The 21289-nt window shown below is 38.7% G+C and overlaps 1 protein-coding gene across 9 annotated transcripts in view; it reads right to left on the bottom strand.

Annotated features, from left to right (window-relative positions):
- The window catches only part of Agtpbp1 (ATP/GTP binding carboxypeptidase 1), a 210576-nt gene that overhangs the window by 151590 nt on the left and 37697 nt on the right, over nucleotides 1–21289 (bottom strand). For all 9 annotated transcript variants that reach the window (XR_011375108.1, XR_011375109.1, XM_070035472.1 and 6 more), the window contains exons 4-6: nucleotides 18376–18443; nucleotides 13908–13971; nucleotides 2674–2820 (exon numbers count right to left, since the gene is read on the bottom strand). Coding sequence is in view for 7 of the 9 variants with exons in the window: in XM_070035472.1 (XP_069891573.1) it covers nucleotides 2674–2820; nucleotides 13908–13971; nucleotides 18376–18443 (279 nt within the window). In the remaining 2 variants the exon portion in view is untranslated. The remainder of the gene's footprint in view (nucleotides 1–2673; nucleotides 2821–13907; nucleotides 13972–18375; nucleotides 18444–21289) is intronic.

The raw sequence follows: 21289 nt of genomic DNA, 5'->3' as shown, positions 1-21289 counted from the left end.
ATATGAGACCCTTGTTTGTTGTATGGCTAGTAAAGATCTTCTCCCAATCCGTGGGCTTTCTATTGATCTTGCTAGCTATGTCCTTTGCCCTGCAGAAGCTCTGCAACTTTATGCAATCCCATTTGTCCAACCTTTCTTTGATTTGTTGTGTTTCAAAAAATTTCGGCCTGAGCCAAGGAGACCTAGGGTTTCTCCTATTCCATCCTGTAATGTTTTCAGAGTGTCTGCTTTGAGTTCAAGGTCTTTGATCCATTTGGAGTTGATTCTGGTGCAGGGTGATATATAAGGATCTAGCTTTAGTTTTCTACATGTAGTTAACCAATTTTGCCAGCACCATTTACTGAAGAGGCTGTGAGGTAACATTTTTTAAATAAATTGAATATATTTAAGTCTTAAGGTCCTTAATATACTGGAAAAGTTAAGATTACCTCAAGGCTGCCTTCTTTAAAACATACTACCTATTAGGGGGGCGAGGAGGAGGATGGGAAGGGATGGGAAGAGGAAACAAAGGAGGAGGCTACAATGCTTGATAAGAAATGTACTCATGCCGGGCGCTGGTGGCTCACGCCTGTAATCCTAGCTACTCAGGAGGCTGAGATCTGAGGATCACGGTTCAAAGCCAGCCCGGGCAGGAGAGACCGTGAGACTCCTATCTCCAATAAACCACCAGAAAACCGGAAGTGGCGCTGTAGCTCAAGTGGTAGAGCGCTCGCCTTGAGCTGAAGAGCTGAGGGACAGCGCCCAGGCCCAGAGATCAAGCCCCACGACCGACAAAAAAAAAAAAAAAAAAAAGAAATGTACTCATTATCTTGCCCATGTAATTGTAACCCCTCTGTACAGTATTTTCATAATTAACAAAAAAAGTACTAGTTAGGGGCTGGGAAGGTGGCTCAGTGGTAGAGTGCTTACATGCATGAAGCCCTGGGTTCAATTCCTCAGCACCACATAAGCAGAAAATGCCAGAAGTGGTGCTGTAGCTCATGTGGTAGGGCGCTAGCCTTGAGCTGAAGAGCTGAGGGACAGCACCCAGGCCCAGAGTTCAAGCCCCAAAACCAACAACAATAACAAAAAAGTACATTTGTACAAAACATAAAAACTTGCATAAAATACATTAAAGTACATATTATTTTCACATATATCGCCACATTTTTGAACAAGCATTTTATAGACACACATTTCAAAGTTGAAGACCCACATATATGCTACAAAGCAATGGCAAAACTCTTTAAACACAATCTTAAAGAGTTTGAAACTTCATTGTATAATTACTTAAAGATAATAAAGAAATAAGAAAATGTCATTTGCAGGGAAATGGGTGGACATAGAACAAACAGGCTAAGTAAGGTAAGCCAAATTCAGATTCAAGCAACACACGTGTCCTCTCAGATATGTAAGTTAGATCTAAAATCTATCTGGACATGATAACCTATACAGGACTATAGGTATTCACACACAGACTACAGGAGCTTACCCTTAGGAAAGGAACACAAAGGTGCAACTTCGCTGAACACTGAAAATAGTATTTATGAAATAAAAAGAGTTTAGGTAGCCATATTAATCTTGGTACAGGTATACAACTATAAACTTCTGTGCAGAGGATATTTCCCTGTTTTAAATTAAGTTAAATTTTCTCCGTTCTTTGTTTTGTAACCCATTCTTCTTAATTTGTATTTTTTAGTATTTTACACACCTTTTTGTTGTAATAATCAGTCTCATAGTCTTTCATGTCTATTTTGATATTTATGATCAGATTTTAAGATTCCTGAGCAGTGAAGATGTGCAGCAAAAATGATATTAGTGAAAAACAATGGAATTATTTTATCTACAGTCTATAATCCTCGTAGCCTCCACAATATCCATACTTTTGTGTTCCCTCTACATACATAAGCACGCACACACCACATGATTGATTGACATTGGTTTCTTTGTTCTACAACATACAATACAACTCATGAATTTTGGGTCCTCAACTCTTGCAGTTTACTAGTTAACTATAAAAGCATTACACTACCAAAACTAAAAAAAAAAATTGTGTTTTAGATTAAAAAGAACCAAACAATGTTAAGGTATAAAGAATCAATGTTACAAAGACAGTTGGAAACCAGGCACTAGTGGTTCTTGCCCATAATCTGAATTACTCAAGAGGCTGAGATATGGTAAATGATGATGAAACTCTTTTTTTTTGTTGTTGTTGTTGTTTTTAGTTTTTGTTTTTTTTTGTTTTTGTTTTTTTGGGTCCAGTTGTGGGGCCTGAACTCTGGGCCTGGCTGCTGTCCCTCAGCTCTTCAGCTCAAGGCTACCACTCTACCACTTGAGCCACAGTGCCACTTCCGGCTTTTTTCTTTTTGCTTATGTGGTGCTGAGGAATCGAACCCAGGGCCCCATGCATGCAAGGCAAGCGCTCTACCACTGAGCCACCTTCCCAGCCCCATGATGATGAAACTCTTATGTCCAATTAACTAAAAATCTACCAGGGAATCTATGGCTGATTGGCAGAGCTGAGCAAAAAAAACTAATGAACAGCTCCCAGGCCCTGCATTCAAGACTCAGTACCAACACCAAAACACACACACACACAGACACACACACACAGACACACACACACAGACACACACACACACACACACACACAGAGCTATTGGGATTCAATAATTATGCAAGTGAAACACTTACCTTTTGGTCCAATCTTTGCAAGAACAGAATGAACATGTATCATTAACTCTTCATGTGGGGGAGATTCTTTGCTGGCATTCACAAGTAATTGTAACAATATTTGTGAACCACCTCTGGCAACTAAGAAACTTGCTCTCCGACCTCCACCTAAAGAATATTTTTTTTTAATTTTAAGTAACAAATCCTCCCAATAGTAGGTATCAAATTTGGTAGCATTCAAAAAACATTTAGAGAAACGATTTCTAAAATCAAGTTATTATATAAGTCACATTTTATAATTTTACAAACAATAGTTTTATCTCCATCTCCTTTAGTTAAAAAGTACAGATAAAGAATAAAAATACCCTAGTACCCATGGCTCATAGCTGTAATCCTAGCTACTTAGGAAGCTAAGATACGAGGATTGTGGTTCAAAGCCAGCCCTTACAGGAAAGCCCAATAAACTATTAGAAACTACCAATAACACACAGGAAGTAGACAGGAAATAGACTTGTGGCTCAAGTGGTGGAGCATCAGCCTTTAGCAAAAGGTCAGGGCCAGCACCCAAGCCCTCAGTTCTAGACCACTACCCCCCACACACACACCCAAAACAGAGTAAAATGCAATAATGTCTAAATTGTAGGTTCAAGGCCTTGAATGTAGAAGTAAATATTTAAAATCATACCAAGTACAAAAGATGACATAAGATGCCTCAGGATGGGCTGAATGCTATCTTCCTATGGCATGTCTATGCCACATACTCTCTTTGTCATATTTCTTTTGTATTAAACATTCCTATCATTATTATGTTCAAATCATGCCTGAATTCTCTTGATAGACAAAAAGACTTGAAGTCAACATAGCTGCCCTAGATTTCTGGCAACAAATTTGTTGCACTGATCAGGATAAGTATGTCTTTAGATTAAGTATGTCTTTTGCTGACTTGGATTCACCAAAATGTAACATATTTTGGTACCATGACTCAGGTCACATATGGCTGTTTCCTATTCCAAAATGTTCTTGTGCCTGCCCCTCTCAGTGTCTTGGATTCAACAAGTCTGTTTCTGCAGGAAGAACTGCCCTCTCCATCCATCTGTGTCAAGAACTTATCTGTCTGCTCAACTCTGCAAGCACTTTCCCACCCCTTGGACTCTGAATGCTTTCTTATCCTCACCCAATATTAGCATGGAGTGCATTGGCTAGGCATGACTTGCTTTGAGGATTCTTCCAGGTACTGCCACTGCCACTGCCTTCCTTTGGCGTTACTAAGTGCCACGTGCTTCCTTCATCTACAAGGTTCTCACTTAGATCTATTCTCTTTACTTTCTTCTGGACAAGTCTGAAACCTTTGACAAAATTCATTCTAAGTATAGTTTTCTACCTTTATTAAAGCATTTCCTTTGATGCTGCTTATTTCCCAATCTATTCAAGAGCTTCCTTTTCAACTACATTGAAACTTTTTTCCCATGAAGATGTATTCAACAGAGAGGGAGAAGATGTCTACTCTAATGACAGGATCAGGAGCCTCTTAGCTCCTGTCCTACCTGCTATCCTTGGTAGATTGAGATTAAAAAGGGATTGACAGGAAATTACTTACTCCAGGCAGAACTCGGTTGTCCTTACCCTGCATCTGATTTAATTGCTACTAGGAGAATGGGATATACTATGAGCCAATCCCTTCCATGTAAGAAAACAGGAAGAATAATTAATTACATTGAGGACAGTCTACATTTAGCTCCCTACAAGCGGTCATCTATTTGTTGTGATGTATGATAGAGCCCCTACAACCCAGTCTACTTCCTGAACACATTCAGCAGTTTAACTACTATCTTCTCATACATGGGGTAAAGGCCAAGCACTATGGCTAATATTTCATATACTCGCTAGTGCAAAAGGAGGGGTGTCAAAGGCTGGGACCACAATTTAACTTCCTTGGGGAAAAGGTTCACAGGTAAATCAATTACACAGAAAAATGGGACCCCTCTGGAAGTCATCAACTCACACTGCACTGCAGCTAATCATAGTAAGGACATGGTCACCCAAAATTTATGGGAAGCACAGTGGATACTGTAAAAACATGTATGGTAGAACTGGTCCAATACTATTTCTCTAGGTAATAGGGGTGGGTGTCACTCTCCTTCCTGCAGTTGCCATCCACAAATTATCTGTGTGTTCTGTTTGTGCTTCTGTATTTTTGATTTGGGCTTCTATATTGTGTATAACATGGCTTATAAAATCCAGCCAGGAGTCCTTCAAAAATCCTGTGATCGGAGCTGGGAAGTTGGCTCAGTGATAGAGTGCTTGCCTCACATGCATGAGGCCCTGGGTTTGATTCCTGAGCACCACATAAGCAGAAAAAAAAGCTGGAAATGATGCTGTGGCTCAAGTGGTAGGGTGCTAGCCTTGAGCTGAAGAGCTGAGGGACAGAGTCCAGACCAAGAGTTCAGCCTCCACGACCAGCCAAAAAAAAAAAAAAAAAAAAAATCCTGTGATCATAAACTCACTAGAAAAGACAAAAGAACAAATGACATAGCTAGCAAGATCAATAGAAAGACCACCGATTGGGAGAAGATCTTTACTAGCCATACAACGGACAAGGGTCTCATATCTAAAATATACTTGGAACTCAAAAAATTAAACCACCCAACAACAAATCCTCAAAGAAACAACTGCCCAATAAATAAGTGGGCGAAAGACTTAAAGAGAAGCTTCTCTGAAGAAGAAAGAAGGATGGCCAATAGACACATGAAGAAATGTTCAACATCCCTAGCCATAAAAGAAATGCAAATCAAGGGCTGGGAAGATAGCTCAGTGGTAGAGCGCTTGCCTTGCATGCCTGAGGCCCTGGGTTTGATTCCTCAGCACCACATAAGCAAAAAGAAAAACGCCGGAAGTGGCGTGGCTCAAGTGGTAGAGTGCTAGCCTTGAGCTGAAGAGCTGAGGGACAGCGCCCAGGCCCAGAGTTCAGGCCCCACGACCGGACCCAAAAAAAAAAAAAAAAAAAAAAGAAATGCAAATCAAAACAACATTGAGGTATCACCTCACTCCAGTTAGAACAGCAAAAATCAAGAACTCTAACAACAACAGATGCTGGAGGGGATGTGGACAGAAAGGAACCTTACTTCATTGTTGGTGGGAATGTAAACTTGTTCAACCACTTTGGAAAGCAGTATGGAGGTTCCTCAAAAGACTTCACATAGATCTCCCCTATGATCCAGCAATCCCACTTTTGGGCATTTACCCAAATGTTTACAAACAGGACCACACTAAAGCTACCAGTACAACTATGTTTATTGCAGCATTATTTACCATAGCTAAGATATGGAACCAACCCAGATGCCCCTCAGTAGATGAGGATCAAGAAAATGTGGTATATATACACAATGGAATTCTATGCCTCCATCAGAAAGAATGACATTTCCCCATTTGTTAGGAAATGGAAAGGCTTGGAAAAAATTATATTAAGTGAAGTAAGCCAGGCCCAAAGAAGCATAGGTCCCATGGTTTCCCTTATTTGCAATATCTAGTATAGGTATGAGTCAAGCGGAAAAGGTCAGATAATGTGATGTTAGGAAAATGAACCCTTAAATATGTATTTTAATGTTTTCGTTTCTTTCATGCATGTGTTTCTAACGCATTTATAAGATTATTTCTTTGTTGCTTTGTATGTCCCTCCCCCACAGTGTAACCCCCGCTTTCACTATATTTGATGTCAGTATAACATGTGGAGGAGATGGGGACAAACAAGTCGTTTAAGGATTCAGGTGGACCTGTTGCAACAATGAGAAGTACAAAATGTCGTGTCAAAACCAGCTTTACACTGTCGGTGTGGCGGGGGGAGGGGGGTATGATTGGGTGGGGGGGAGGGGGGAGGCTGGGAAGGGAGGTGAAGGGTAAACAAAGGAGGAGGCTGCAATGCTTGGTAAGAAATGTATGCATTATCCTGCCCATGTAATTGTAACCCCTCTGTACAGTATGTTCTCAAATAAAATAAAATTAAAAAAAAAAAAAAAGAAAGAAAAGACAAAAGAATACCAGCAGTATGAACAGGTCATCATGCTTCTTCCAATAGTCAACCCATTACCTTGATGGTATTCAAACAGCAGATATAAGCCTGTGCCATTTATTTGTAACCAAAAGATGGCTAAACAGTCTAAGAGAACTCTAAATTAATATATTTGATTGCAAGTGCAGTTTTTTTATTGTTGTTTTGTGCCATTCCCAGGGCTTCAATCAGGACATAGGCACTGCCTCTAAGCTATTGTGCTTAAGTTAGCACTCTACCACTTTATCCACAGCTCTCTCTACTTCTGGATTTTGGGTGATTAGAGGTAAAAGTCTCTAGGGCTTTCCTGCCCAGGCTGGGTTCCAACAATAATCTTCAGGTCTCAACTACATAGGATTACAGATGTGAACCACCTGCACCTGGCTACAGGTGCTATTTTCATGTACTGGTCTACCAAGTTTTGGGCAAAGACTTCATCTGACACTGGAATTCCACAAAAAAAAAAAAAAAAAGAAAAGAAAAGAAAGAAAGAAAAGAAAAATCGACTAGTTGTTATAACTGATTTTCATTTTTTTTTGGGGGGGGGTCCGGTCATGGGGCCTGAACTCTGGGCCTGGGCACTGTCCCTCAGCTCTTCAGCTCAAGGGGAGGGCTCTACCACTTGAGCCACAGCGCCACTTCCAGCTTTTTTTTTCTACTTATGTGGTGCCAAGGAATCGAACAAGCACTCTACCACTGAGCCACTTTCCCAGCCCCTGGTTTTTATTTTTGAACTCAATTTCTACATGTGTTTAAAATATCTAATCTAAAATTTATTGTACATGTGTATACAATAACATGTTATTATTAATATGTAAAAGGTACTGTCATTCTCAAATGATGGTTATCTCAATCAAGTTTAACCAAAGTACAAGCATTTAGAAATTAACTCTAGCTCAAGTCAAAGAAAGAATGACCATTTTAAATTCAAAGAACAAACAGGTCTTGGCATTGGTTATTTAAGCAAATGATTATAACCTATCTCAGCCGAAATTCAACTGCTTTACAAGATATGGATTGTAAGGAATGTGTTTATTAAGGGAAGAATGAAAAAGCAAAATGCCTATGCACCTCTGGTCATATAAAATATTACTTATCAAAATAAACTTTGGGAAATGGAAATTATTTTTTTCTTAGTTTTTGTTTTTTTTGTCTACTTTGTTCATTTATCCATCTTTGGGAGGGAAAGAGGGAGCACAGCAATGGAGGGACAAAGGGTGAATAAATGTAGCAGTGGTACTCACTCAGATGGTAGGGAAAAACTAGGAAAGAGGGAAAGAATAGGTGACATTGTCCAAAAACAAACTTACACATTAGCTGACTTATGTAACTATAACCCTTACTATAACCCACACATTGCCTTTTTAAGAATAATAAAGTAATTGTTTAAACCTTAGGTTTATCTGCACCAATTTAAAAATAATTTGAAATTACATGAGCTTCCATGATGTGAATTTGCTAGGATTATAGGCATGAACCGCTGGCATAGTTTCTAGGGATTTTTATAGATAAGATATTGGAGAGTTGTTTTCCACTGATTTGAAACCAAAACCAAGAATTTAAAATTTAGCACCTGTGGGAGGGAGGGAGGGAACTAGGGAGGGAAGGAGAGAAGAACCAGGTACCTATGACTCACACCTATAATCCTAGGTACTCATGGTTTGGAGCCAGCCAGGGAAGGAAAATCTGTGAGACTCATCTCCAATTAAAGCCCAGCAAACGGAAGTAGCACTGGGGCTCACAGTGGTAGAGTGCTAGCCTTGAGCAATAAAGCTCAGGGACAGAGCCCAAGCAATGAGCTCAAGCACCATGACGGACAAAAACAAGGGAGATGTTTAATCATTATTGCACAGAAAAATAGTGTAAGATTACTTTTCTTCCTAGGTACACAGACTATTTTATTTTGTTTAAAAACAATGTTATACATCCTGTATATACAGGGAACTCAAGAAACTAAACCCTCCCAAACCTAACAAACCAATTACTAAATGGGCAAGGGAACTAAAAAGGGACTTCGCAAATGAAGAAATAAAAATGGCAAAGAAACACATGAGGAAATGTTCATCATCCCTGGTGGTGAAGGAAATGCAAATAAACACAACCCTGAGATACCACCTTACCCCAGTCACAATGGCCCACATCCACAAATCAGCCAATGACAAATGCTGGAGGGGATGTGGAGAAAGAGGAACCCTAGTACACTGCTGGTGGGAATGTACACTTATACAACCACTTTGGAAAGCAGTCTGGAGGGTCCACAAAAAGCTAAAGATTGACCTCCCTTACAACCCAGTCACACCACTTCTAGGCATCTACCCTGAACAACAGGAACCAATATATAAGGACACGTGCACCTCCATGTTTATTGCAGCACTGTTCACAATAGCTAGGATATGGAAACAACCCAGATGCCCCACCACAGATGAATGGATCCAAAAATTGTGGTATCTATACACAATGGAATATTATGCAGCCATTAGAAATGACAAAATAATGGCATTTGCAGGGAAATGGATGGAGCTAGAAGAAGTCATGTTGAGCAAGGTAAGCCAAGAGCAAAGAGACAAATGGTACATGGTCTCCCTGATAAGTGGATGCTAAATCCAAAATGTTAGGTGATACGACAAAATTAACAGGAATTAAAAAACAAAGAACTCCCACTCATCTGGTCGAACCACTACTAAATATCCCCATGCTGCTGATCACATGTATGGTGTATAACAAGTGAACACCGTTATATGTTATAGACTGTGATAGACAATTTGCTCCAGGAAAGTTAGAATGAACTTGTGACTTTAAATGAGCATCATTATTCCACAATACTGTGAAATTCGGGAAATTATGTAATCACTTAATTGCAATCACAAAAAAAGAACCCCGGGGAAGGTAGGGAGGGAAGGGATGGTAGGGGAAAAACAATGGAGGGGGTAACAATGTTCAAGAGGAAGTGTACTCATTACCTCACTAATGTAACTGTAACCCTCTGTATAGTATCTTTACAATAAAAAATAAATAAAAACAATGTTATATGAGGTTCAAGGTTTTATAAAACTTATTTCAAAACACAAATTAATAATAAGAAAGGACAAAAAGAAATTAGAAAGTAGAAAATACACAGGAGGATATGAGGATATATTTCTGGGGAGGAAGATTAAAAATTAGACAGAAAATGCTTTTGGATAAAAACATGTTTTTGGAGAGTAAGGTTTGTCCTAACTGGGTGCTCCAAAGTGGAAAAAGAAAATTAAGACAAACCCAAAATAGTTCAAGAAAGTAGTAGGAGCCAGGCGCCAGTGGCTCACGTCCGTAATCCTAGCAACTCAGGAGGCTGAGATTTGAAGATCAAGGTTCAAAGCCAACCCAAGCAGAAAAGACCATGAGACTCCTATCTCCAATAAAAACCACTAGAAAACCGGAAGTGGTGCTGTAGTTCAAGTGGTAGAGCGCTCGCCTTGAGCTGAAGAGTTGAGGGACAGCGCCCAAGCCCAGAGTTCAAGCCCCATGACCAACAAAAAAAAGAAAAGAAAGAAAGAAAGAAAGTAGTAGGAGAGTATGAATATGCCGTGATGTATATAAAGGGTGGAATTTATAAAGCGTTTGTATGTATGTAATTAGGTTGACTCTAATTTAAAAGGTTATCTGAAAGTTTATCTAAGATCAAGATTAATGAACTGGTGTAAAACTAGCACTCAATTCTTTATGCTTATAACAACAATGAGGCTGTTTTAAGGATATTATTCCACTCTTAACATTTTCAAACAATTAGGTTAAAGGAAATATTATCAATCAAAATAATTCCTTAAGGGCTGGGAAGGTAGCTCAGCGGTAGAGTGCATGCCTTGCAAGCATGAGGCCCTGGGTTCGATTCCTCAGCACCACATAAACAGAAAAAGCTGGAAGTGGCACTGTGGCTCCAGTGGTAGAGCGCTAGCCTTGAGCTGAAGAGCTGAGGGACAGCGCCCAGACCCAGAGTTCAGGCCCCATGACCGGCCAAAAAATAATAATAATAATAATTCCTTAAGTACTATTTATCCTTTTTTTATTGTGAAAATACTGTACAGAGGGATTACAATTACATGGGCAAGATAATGAATACAGTTCTCTGTTTTTGGGTCCGGTCGTGGGGCCTGAACTCTGGGCCATGGCGCTGTCCCTCAACTCTTCAGCTCAAGGCTAGCGCTCTACCACTTAAGCCACAGTGCCACTTCCGGCTTTTTTCTTTTTGCTTATGTGGTGCTGAGGAATCGAACCTAGGGCCTCAGGCATGCAAGGCAAGCGCTCTACCACTGAGCCACCTTCCTAGCCCCATGAATACATTTCTCATCAAACACTGTAGCCTCCTCCTTTGTTTCCCCTTCCCATTCCTGTACTATTATTGATCTTGACAAGCTTTTGACAATGCATAAATGAGTCTTGACTAAGTCAAAGTTCATTTAAGCTTGTTTGTATCTAAGTCTTTTAAATGGCCACCTTATAATTGGTACTGAAGTATGTAGAACTATAACCTACCTGTTATTGGCCACCCTGTATGTCCAAAGTACTTCTATTCCCCAAGGATACAAACCTTTATACAAAAAAATACTAAGCTGAAGAAGACAATATACTAAGCAAGTGCTCTCTAGTTAATGATAACCCCCCACCCTATTATAGGCTTATGTCTGTGTGTTAAAGCTTAGACGTCCTAACAATACTGTCAGTCTTAATTAGTATACTATAATGATGTATGCAACAGAAATATCTAGATTGTTTTTAATTACTAGCAGTTTCAAAAGCTTTACACTGCTATTCCAATTCTTGGGTCACTGCAAATTTGATTCTCCTCTGTAGCATCTGCAGTTAGACCCACTGTAAATAACACTTACAAGTACTTACTTGTCAAGTTCAGTTAGCTTTATTCAAATTTCATGGATTCTAGGTAAGCTCTGCTCAGAAGTTATTTATATCAACAGCTCTATTGTTAAACTTTTCCAAAAAAGGTCTTCCTAGCACAGACTCCCAACTGACATGTCTGTCATTCCCCTCCAATGTGAAATTAGATCAACTAGGGCATCTCAAACTCAGCAACAAGAAAGACCTACCAGGACAAAGTGGGACAAAGAGGGGCATGTGGCTACTGGTGGGGAAATTTTCTTTTTTTTTTTTTTTTTTTTTTGGGGGGGGGGGGGTCCGGTCGTTGGGCCTGAAGTCTGGGCCTGGGCGCTGTCCCTCAGCTCTTTGGCTCAAGGCTAGTGCTCTACCACTTGAGCCACAGTGCCACTTCCAGCTTTTTTCTTTTTGCTTATGTGGTGCTGAGGAATCAAACCCAGGGCCTCATGCATGCAAGGCAAGCGCTCTACCACTGAGCCACCTTCCCAGCCCTGGTGGGAAATTTTCTAATAAAAGGAATGTGGTCAACTCCAATATTGTTACTTGTGCTTGCCCTAAAACTAAAACCAGACATCAGTGGCCTCCTAGCTACTCCGGAGGCTGAGATATGAAGATCAAGGTTCAAAGCAAGCCCAAGCAGGAAAACCTATGAGACTCATACCTCCAAATAACTGTCCAAAAAAGCTGAAAATGGAACTTTGACTTAAGCAAAGAAGGTCAAGGACAGCACTCAGGCCCTGAGTTCAAGTCCCAAGATTGTCACACACACACAAAAAAAAGTTCAAAGGAAGGACTGTCTGATTATACATGCCTGTCTACCTTGCAACTGGACAGTAAATTCTTGCTTTGGGGGGGGGGGGGGGGGGCTTGGAGATGGGGGGGTCGATCATGGGGCTTGAACTAGGTGCTGTTCCTGAGCTCTTTTGCTCAAGGCTACCACTTTGAGCCACAGTGCCACTTCTGGTTTTTAGGTGATTTATTGAAGATAAGACTCATGGACTTTGCTGCCTGGCTGGCTTCAAACCATGATCCTCAGCTCAGATCTCAACCTCCTGAATACCTATTATTACAGGCATGAGCCACAGATACCCAGCTCTTACCTTTCTTTCAACCATCATTTTTATAGATCAAGAACTCATATACACCTCCTCTTACTGGACTTGTTAATGTTTTAACGAAGTTTTGTTTCTTTTTGACCAGAATCCATCAAACTGTAAACAGTGACTCCAGCAGTAAAAGTTCCAGACCACCTCTATCAAGGGCCCCTGGAAAAATCATCTGGAGAACACCCTGACTCCCTGCAACAATGGACAACCCTAATCAGCAGAGTAGCTAGAGTAGTCTTCACCTCTTTTGCCTGATAACAGTCAGAGTTACCTTTTCAGACGGGAAAATAAGATAGGAGTAAAATACTAAAATATGTGGCCAGAGGCCATTAAATGTCATAAAGTGTCATAAAGTGACCTAAGGATAGGTTTCATTTCTGCCTAAGATGGTTAACACATAGTTTTAAAACAAAAGGTGTTTAAGTTATCTACCCAGACCTGTGAAACTATGGCCTAAGAGGTCAAATGTGATCAGTAAACCTCTGCCATCCTTGGGACAGTGACTGCCCTAACGACTGTTCCAGAGGAGGAAATTAATGCTCCTGCAGCCACTTTGCAGCCATCACAAATCCAAGAAGGGCCAAACCATAAAGTATTTTATTGTAATTAGTAATTAGACACTATCTGACCAATCTTGAGACAATAAGCTATCAGACTACCTGCCTCCACCTCTGAATCACTCCAGAACTTGGGACTATTTTAACTATGCATAACTTCATACACCTTGCCGCCCCCCGCAGATCAATCTCAAACATGGCAAAAGATGGCTGAGATGGGCTGAAGTGCTGTCTTCCCAGGGCATGTCCATGCCACATGCTCTTTCTCTACCATGTTTCTTCTCTAATAAATTTTCACCTTTACTTACAAGCAACAAGACTGTGTGACACCTTAGTTGCCAAACTCTACAACTCAAAATGGTTTCTTTTTTGGGGGGGGTGGGGTCCGGTTGTGGGGTCTGAACTCTGGGCCTGGGTGCTGTCCCTCAGCTCTTCAGCTCAAGGCTAGCACTCTACCACTTGAGCCACAGCGCCACTTCTGGCATTTTTCTTTTTGCTTATGTGGTGCTGAGGAATCGAACCCAGGGCCTCATGCATGCAAGGCAAGTGCTCTACCACTGAGCCACCTTCTCAGCCCCAACTCAGAATAGTTTCTATCTGGAAAATTTCAAATAAAGTACACATGATACATGATTAATCATGTTTTAAAAACAGAAATTAGGCCAAAAGAAAAAAACTTACCAGCTGACACCAGTTCAAGAAGAATGCACAAGATATTAAGCATAGTTTGAAGATCTTTTGTGTTCTGAAATAGATGATTTGCTTTGTTAAAACCCAAAATTTCTGACTCCCAAATTTTGTATACCTGTTGGAAATTACTTATATTTTACAAATGACTTTCCCAATTTTTCTTAGGAACAAATATTTTACATATCCTTTACTCTATTACCTTTCCTTTATTCTCTTACTATTTCATTATCTCCTACCTTTCCTTTGTTCTCTTACTATTTCATTATCTCCTTTTTGAGCTATTATTTTATTAATATTATTTTTAAAAAGTAATCTGTATTTGAATTCCTATTCTTGCTACCAAATAGATAATAAAAGTAAATGAATCAAAACTAGTATAATCCATGGGTTAGGAGGGAGTAAAAGAGAATGAGGGAACAGATTACATTATGGGAAAAGAAATATACTTATTACCTAATGTATGTAAATGTAACCCTGCTGTATATCACTCTACAACAATAAAGTAAATTAGGGGGAAAAAAAACAGTATAATCATTTTAGACAGTAGTTTGGAGGTTCTTCAAAAAGCTAAATGTGGATCTTCCCTACAACCAGCTGTAACACTCCTGGGCATCTACCCACAACATTACAAGCCATGATACTGTGAAAACATTTGCACACCCATGTTCATTGCTGCATTAATACAACAGCTAAGCTATGAAAACAGCTCATATGCCCTACAATAGATGAGTGGATCCAAAAATTGTGGTACCTAAAAACAATGAAATTCTTACACAGCCATTAGAAAGAATAATATCGTGTGGAAAAATGGATGGACCTAGAACAAATCATGTTAAGTGAGGTAAGCCAAGCTCTGAGAGCCAAACAGCAAATGCTTATTCTCATATGTAGAAATTAGATCTAAAATACATGATAAATTATACAGGCCTCTAGGCATTCACTCTTAGGGGAGGGACACAAAGATGCAATGCCTCTGTGCCTCTGATCATATAAAATACTTATTGAAATGAACTCCAAGAAATAGAAATAAAGGGGTTTTTCCATTTTCTTTTTTTTTGTCTTGTTTATTCATTTTCTACCTTTGGGGGACATAAAAATGGAGGGGCATAAGTATAAACAAATTCAGTAGTAGTACTCAGTAGAAACTACGTTGAAAATGAGCTATACAACTTGTGGGTAAGGATAGTAGGGAAAAATTGGCAAAGAGGGAGGGAAAGGGTGTCCAAACAGAAATGTACTCATTACTTGACCCTTCTGTACATCATTCTTATAAGAACAATTTTTTTTAATTTATAAAGTAAATGAATCAAAATGTAAAAGGAAATATTAACCAGGAATGGTGATATATACCTGTTTCCCCAGTTAGCTAGCTACTCAGGAGGCTGAGATAAAAGTATTACTTAAGATTACTCTGGGAATTACAGTCTCACACAAAAACAAAAGAAAAACAAGAGACACTGAGTATGTATGATGACTTCTCAGCACCCTGGCTTCCATCTCAGAAAGCAATCATGTTATCAGCTTCTTCTGTACCCTACCAAAAATACATATAAGACAAATCTATGTATGCATGCATATATATAGATTTCTCCCAAAAAGTACTGCTCTACAAACAACACTTGACACCTCAGCATTATACTTATTAATAAAGTTTATTCCTTTTTATTTGGCAGTACTGAGGATTGAACTCAGAGCATAGAGCTTCCTAGATAAGCAAATGCTCTAACCATTAAGTCACATTCCTAGTCCAGTTTTGTTTCAGTTATTTTCAGATAGAATCTTGGGGTATTTCTCTGGGACAGCCTTAAACAGAAATCTTCCATCTATGTGTCCCACATAGTTGGGATTACATAATCACCAGAGAGAGCTTACTTTTTACATAGCGTTCACTAACATTTGGCCCAGGCTAGTCTCAATCTCCTGAGTAGGTGGAATTACAAGTATAAGCCAATATATCTGGCCCCTTCTTCATTCTTTTTACGTGATATAGGGTAAATTCCATTATATGGCTATTTTATTTGTTATGTACAATCACCCAACCATGAAACAGTAAGGCTATTTTAGAATTTTATCAAAATTTTATGAAAATTTTAATTAAATTTTCATTTAAAATTATGATTACTAAGTACATGAATTCTTATGTAAGAATATATGTACATGAACTAAACTTCTAACATTTCTAGGTTAAAAAATGAAAGCACTTATTTTGATAGATACTGACAGCTTTCTCCTCATAGAATAATTTATACCCCAATCATTGATGCAGAAAAGTAATTTCCTAATGTCCAGAGTACCAATCTAAAAATGAAAAATTATCTGTTTCTGTAATTTTTTCCCCTGGTCAATGTGTAACAGTGCTTTATTATGACAAAGAAATTAAACCAGGGATGGTGGCTCATGTCTGTAATCCTACTCAGAAGGCTGAATAAGTAGGAGCTCAGCCAGCCAAGGCAATAATTCCACCTGACCTCAATACTATTGGGCACAGTGACATATGACTCCTCTCCCAGCTATACAGGATGCATAAACAGAAGGATCTCGGTCTAGGCTAGCACAGATTTAAAAAAAAAAAAAAAAAAAAAGCCAATCCTAAAAAAAACAGTGGAAGCAAAAAAATATTGGGGCATGACTCAAATGGTACAACATCTGCTTAATAATAAGCACAAAATCCTGAATTCAAACCCCAGTATGGCCCATCTAAAAAAAGTAAATTATATGAGTATTTTAACTCTTCTTTCCCACAATGAGTTTTATAGTTTCTATTTTATAGTAATAAAAATATTTTGTTATAATTTAAAAACTTCTCCTTTTGATTCCTCTAATATTATGATTTAATTTTCCATGCATATATTTTTATTTAATTTTTTTTTTTTTTGGCCATTCCTAGGGCTTGAATTCTAGGGCTTGGGTGTTGTCCTTGAGCTTCTTTTGCTTAAGGCTAGTACTCTACCACATGAGCCACAGAGCCACTTCCAGCTTTTTTGAGTGGTTAATTGGAGGTAAGAGTCTCACCAGGTTTCCTGCCCATACTGTCTTCAAATCATGATCCTCAGATCTTAGCCTCCTAAGTAGCTAGAATTACAGGCATAAGCCACTGGCGTCCTACCCATGCTTACATCTTTGCTTATTATAGAACTTTGGTATAAAAACACAGAAACTAGGAATTTCACATTTTGCTTTTCTAGATGGCTACTATTTGTCCCAGCTCCACTTATTAATAACTCTTCTACTCCTCCGTGATCTGAAAAGCCACCTTTATCAAGTAATACTAAGTTCCCCTGATCATTTCAATGGATTTTTGGATTTTCTATTCTGATTACATTTAGCTATGTGTATATATATAATTTCTAAGTTATTTTAATTACTAAAGCTTTATAATGACTTTTGATAATAAACATATATTCTAAACTGGCAGGCCAATCTAGAAAAAAGTAATACCTTTACCATGTTAACACTTCCTATTAAAGAACACAAACCATTCACTGTTTTTGTTTTTGGTCAGTCTTGGGGCCTGAACTCTGGGCCTGGGCGCTGTCCTTTAGCTCTTCAGCTCAAGGCTAGCACTCTACCACTTGAGCCACCACACCACTTCTGGCTTTTTTCTGCTTATGTGGTTCTGAGGAATCAAACCCAGGGCCTAATGCATGCAAGGCAAGCACTCTACCACTGAGCCACCTTCCGAGCCCAAACCATTCACTGTTAACACTACAAAAAACACAGAATTTTGATTTGATACATTCCACTGGATTTTGCTGGTCAAAAAAATTTACACTTATATAGAAATTCAATTACCATAATAATTTAGATACTCAATAAATGAAGTAAAATAAATCATGAGTAGATCAACTACCACAATGCCACTGATGAGAATTCTAACATTAACTATGCTAAGCTAAAGACTTACTCCCAGCTAACGTTTTATTTTTTTTTCCTTTTTTTCATTGTGAAAATACTGTACAGAGGGGTTACAATTACATGGGCAAGATAATGAGTATATTTCTTTTTTTTTCTTTCTTTTTTTTTTTTTTGTCGGTCATGGAGCTTGAACTCTGGGCCTGAGTGCTGTCCCTCAGCTCCCTCAAGGCTAGCGCTCTACCACTTGAGCTACAGCGTCACTTCCAATGAGTATATTTTTTATCAAGCATTGTAGCCTCCTCCTTTGTTTCCCCTTCCCATCTCTTCCCATCTTCCCCCGCCCCCCTATTTTTTTTTTAACTACCAATGAGAATGGCATGTTAAGGTTACAATATACAGTTATTACAACCACTAGAAAATATACTTAGAAGTTTACATAACATGTTTTAATATCCATACTACCATTCCAAATAATTTAAAACATAAAACAAGCTTTCGTTCATTGGCTTTTATCTCTAAAAAAAATTATACTTTGCATGTTTGTGTGTCCTTCAGTATTGCTTCCTATTAATAGTTAAATAATTAAAGGCTCTGAATAATTTACCTCTAATGTTGACAGCAGGACTTCCATTCCTGTAGAACCTTTTGCTGTCATTTCTTTCCTTGTTTTTTCTGAAACACAGAAGACAACATCTTTAAATCTATACATGAATACATATATACATATACAAATACGTGTATACATATATAGACACATATAGGTATTCACAATACCTATTGTTGTTAATTCTACCCTATGGTTTCCAAATTTCAGTCAGTAATACCTTCTATGTATTTTTTCTCAGCTCCTATACTGGAGTAAGACAGAGCCCAATAATCCATTCAAAATACAACACAAGTACCAAGAACTGGGGGTGAGGTAGGAGTAATAATGGTAGGCATCTTTATTTTTACAAACAGAACTAGAAAATAGTTCATTAAATGAGTGAAAGCAAAATTCTAATGTTGTATCCAAATGTTATGATTATATTACATCAAAACTCTGAATCACACAAAAAAATGAATGAAGCCAAGGAAGAACTGGTCTTCCTTCTGAAGACAAGATCACTAAAATACCTTTCCTATTACTGGGAAGGGAAAAATTGTATAAATATTTGTTATTATTTCTTTTTTGGGGGAGGGGGGGGACTGGTCGTGAGGCCTGAACTCTGGGCCTGGGCACTGTCTCTCAGCTCTTCAGCTCAAGGCTAGCTCTCTACCACTTGAGCCACAGCACCACTTCCAGCTTTTTCCTTTTTTGCTTATGTGGTGCTGAGGAATCGAACCCAGGGCCTCATGCATGCAAGGCAAGCGCTCTACCACTGAGCCACCTTCCCAGCCCTAAATATTTGTTATTTAAAAGTTCTTAGATCTGGGACTGAGCATGTGGCTTAGTGGTAGAGAGCTTGCCTAGCATGCTTGAAGCCCTAGGTTCAGTTTCTCAGTACCACATAAACAGAAAAGACCAGAAGTAGCACTGTGGTTCAAGTGGGAAGAGTGCTAGCCTTGAGCAAAAGAAGCTCAGGGACAGTGCCCAGGCCCTGAGATCAAGCCCCAGGGCCTAGTTTTTAAAAAAAAGTTCCGCTGGGCGCTGGTGGTTCACGCCTGTAATCCTAGCTACTCAGGAGGCTGAGATCTGAGGATCGCGGTTCAAAGCCAGTCCGGGCAGGAAAGACCGTGAGACTCCTATCTCCAATAAACCACCAGAAAACCAGAAGTGGCGCTGTAGCTCAAGTGGTAGAGCGCTAGCCTTGAGCTGAAGAGCTGAGGGACAGCGCCCAGGTCCAGAGTTCAAGCCCCACGACCAACAAAAAAAAAAAAAAAAGTTCCTAGATCTCACAATTCCCCTTTGACACCTACTTACCTATAAACGATAACACTTGCTTGTGCTGGGAAATTAAATTTCTCTCTCTTTTTTTTTAAGTATATGGGTCCACTGACAACTAATCTACCCTTTACCCCCTACTTCGCCCCGTTGCCTCCACAAAAACAATAAACTCCTAAGACAATATATTATTTCAAAGATCCATTATATCCTGATGTGTTATTTTAAACACCAGTGATTCAATAAAGGTAAACCATTTTAAAGTAAGATTGCATATAATAGTATCAGAAGGTAGAGGTACTCGTTACTAATAAGCCATTAATTTTCTCCACCATGGGATGAGGATACTCTATCTTCCTTTAAACATAGCAGAGTAGGCTCTAACACCTTTTCATTATTAACATCCAGCACCATTGTGCTTAAGTTTCATACTAAGTGCAAACTAAGTGTTTTCTACTCCAGATTCTACCATGATCTAGAGAGACTTCAATATTAACATGGATAATTCAAATACCTAGTGCTATATTAGAAGAAAGTTTCAATATTTTACTAGAATTGAGACTATAATGAGACAACATCTTAATCTCCACCGAAACCACTAAGAAAAATACTAAAATTGTCAAAAGTTAAGAATGTCAACACAAAAAAAGGCAGTAAAAGATGATAGGAGGAATGTAAAAGGTAGGAAATACAAATGGCAGGCTGGGGGCATGACTCAAGTGATAGAATAATTCCCTAGCAAGCACAGTCATGAGTTCAAACCTAATATAGCTAAAGAATTTTTTTTTTTTTTTGCCAGTCCTGGGGATTGTGAACTCAGGGGCCTGGGCACTGTCCCTGAGCTTCTTTTGCTCAAAGTTAGCACTCTACCACTTGAGCCACAGTGCAAATTCCGGTTTTTCCTGTTTATGTGGTACTGAGGAATTGAACCCAGGGCTTCATGCATACTAGGCAAGCACTCTTACCACTGAGCCACATTCCCATTTAAAATAGAATGGTAATCTCTACTCCCTGCTGCTACACTGATAATGCTTATAAGTATGACAAATTTACTTACCTATATACTATATTCTATTTTAAAATAGAAAATAACAGAATAGCATATAAATATTCTGTCACATCAATATGTATATTAAGTTGAAAGTCTGATATAACAGTGTTATCTTTAAGAAACACTTCAAATTTTAAAACATGAACAAGTTCTAAACAAAAAGAATGTATAATGGTATAATATGCAAATAATAATCATAAAACTGCTGGCGTGTCTACATTTTAAGTTAAGGAAAAAACACTGTTAAGTCTAAAAATATTACCAGAAAGCAAAAGGGACATAATGAAAGTCAAACCATCAGGATGATAAAACTACTAAGGGTATATGTATCTAACAGACTCTAAAAATAATGTGTAAGGTCTTGTCAAAACTAAAGAGATAATATGCAGTTCAGCAATAACAGATGGGAGATTTCAATACTCAACTCTTGGTAATAGAGTACCTACACAGAAAATCAACAGGGTATAGAAGATATGAACACTTATCAACCAAGTTAGCTTAACTGACATCTATAGAATACTCCACCCAACAACAGCAGAATATACATTCTTTTCAAGTATACATGCAACATTCTTTAGAAGAGAATATATACAAACTATAAAT

This window comes from Dipodomys merriami, unplaced genomic scaffold (assembly GCF_024711535.1).
Source record: "Dipodomys merriami isolate MVZ:Mamm:240054 unplaced genomic scaffold, mDipMer1.0.p SCAF_26, whole genome shotgun sequence".
Lineage (NCBI taxonomy): Eukaryota > Metazoa > Chordata > Mammalia > Rodentia > Heteromyidae > Dipodomys > Dipodomys merriami.
This window is presented reverse-complemented; position numbering and strand designations above follow the sequence as displayed.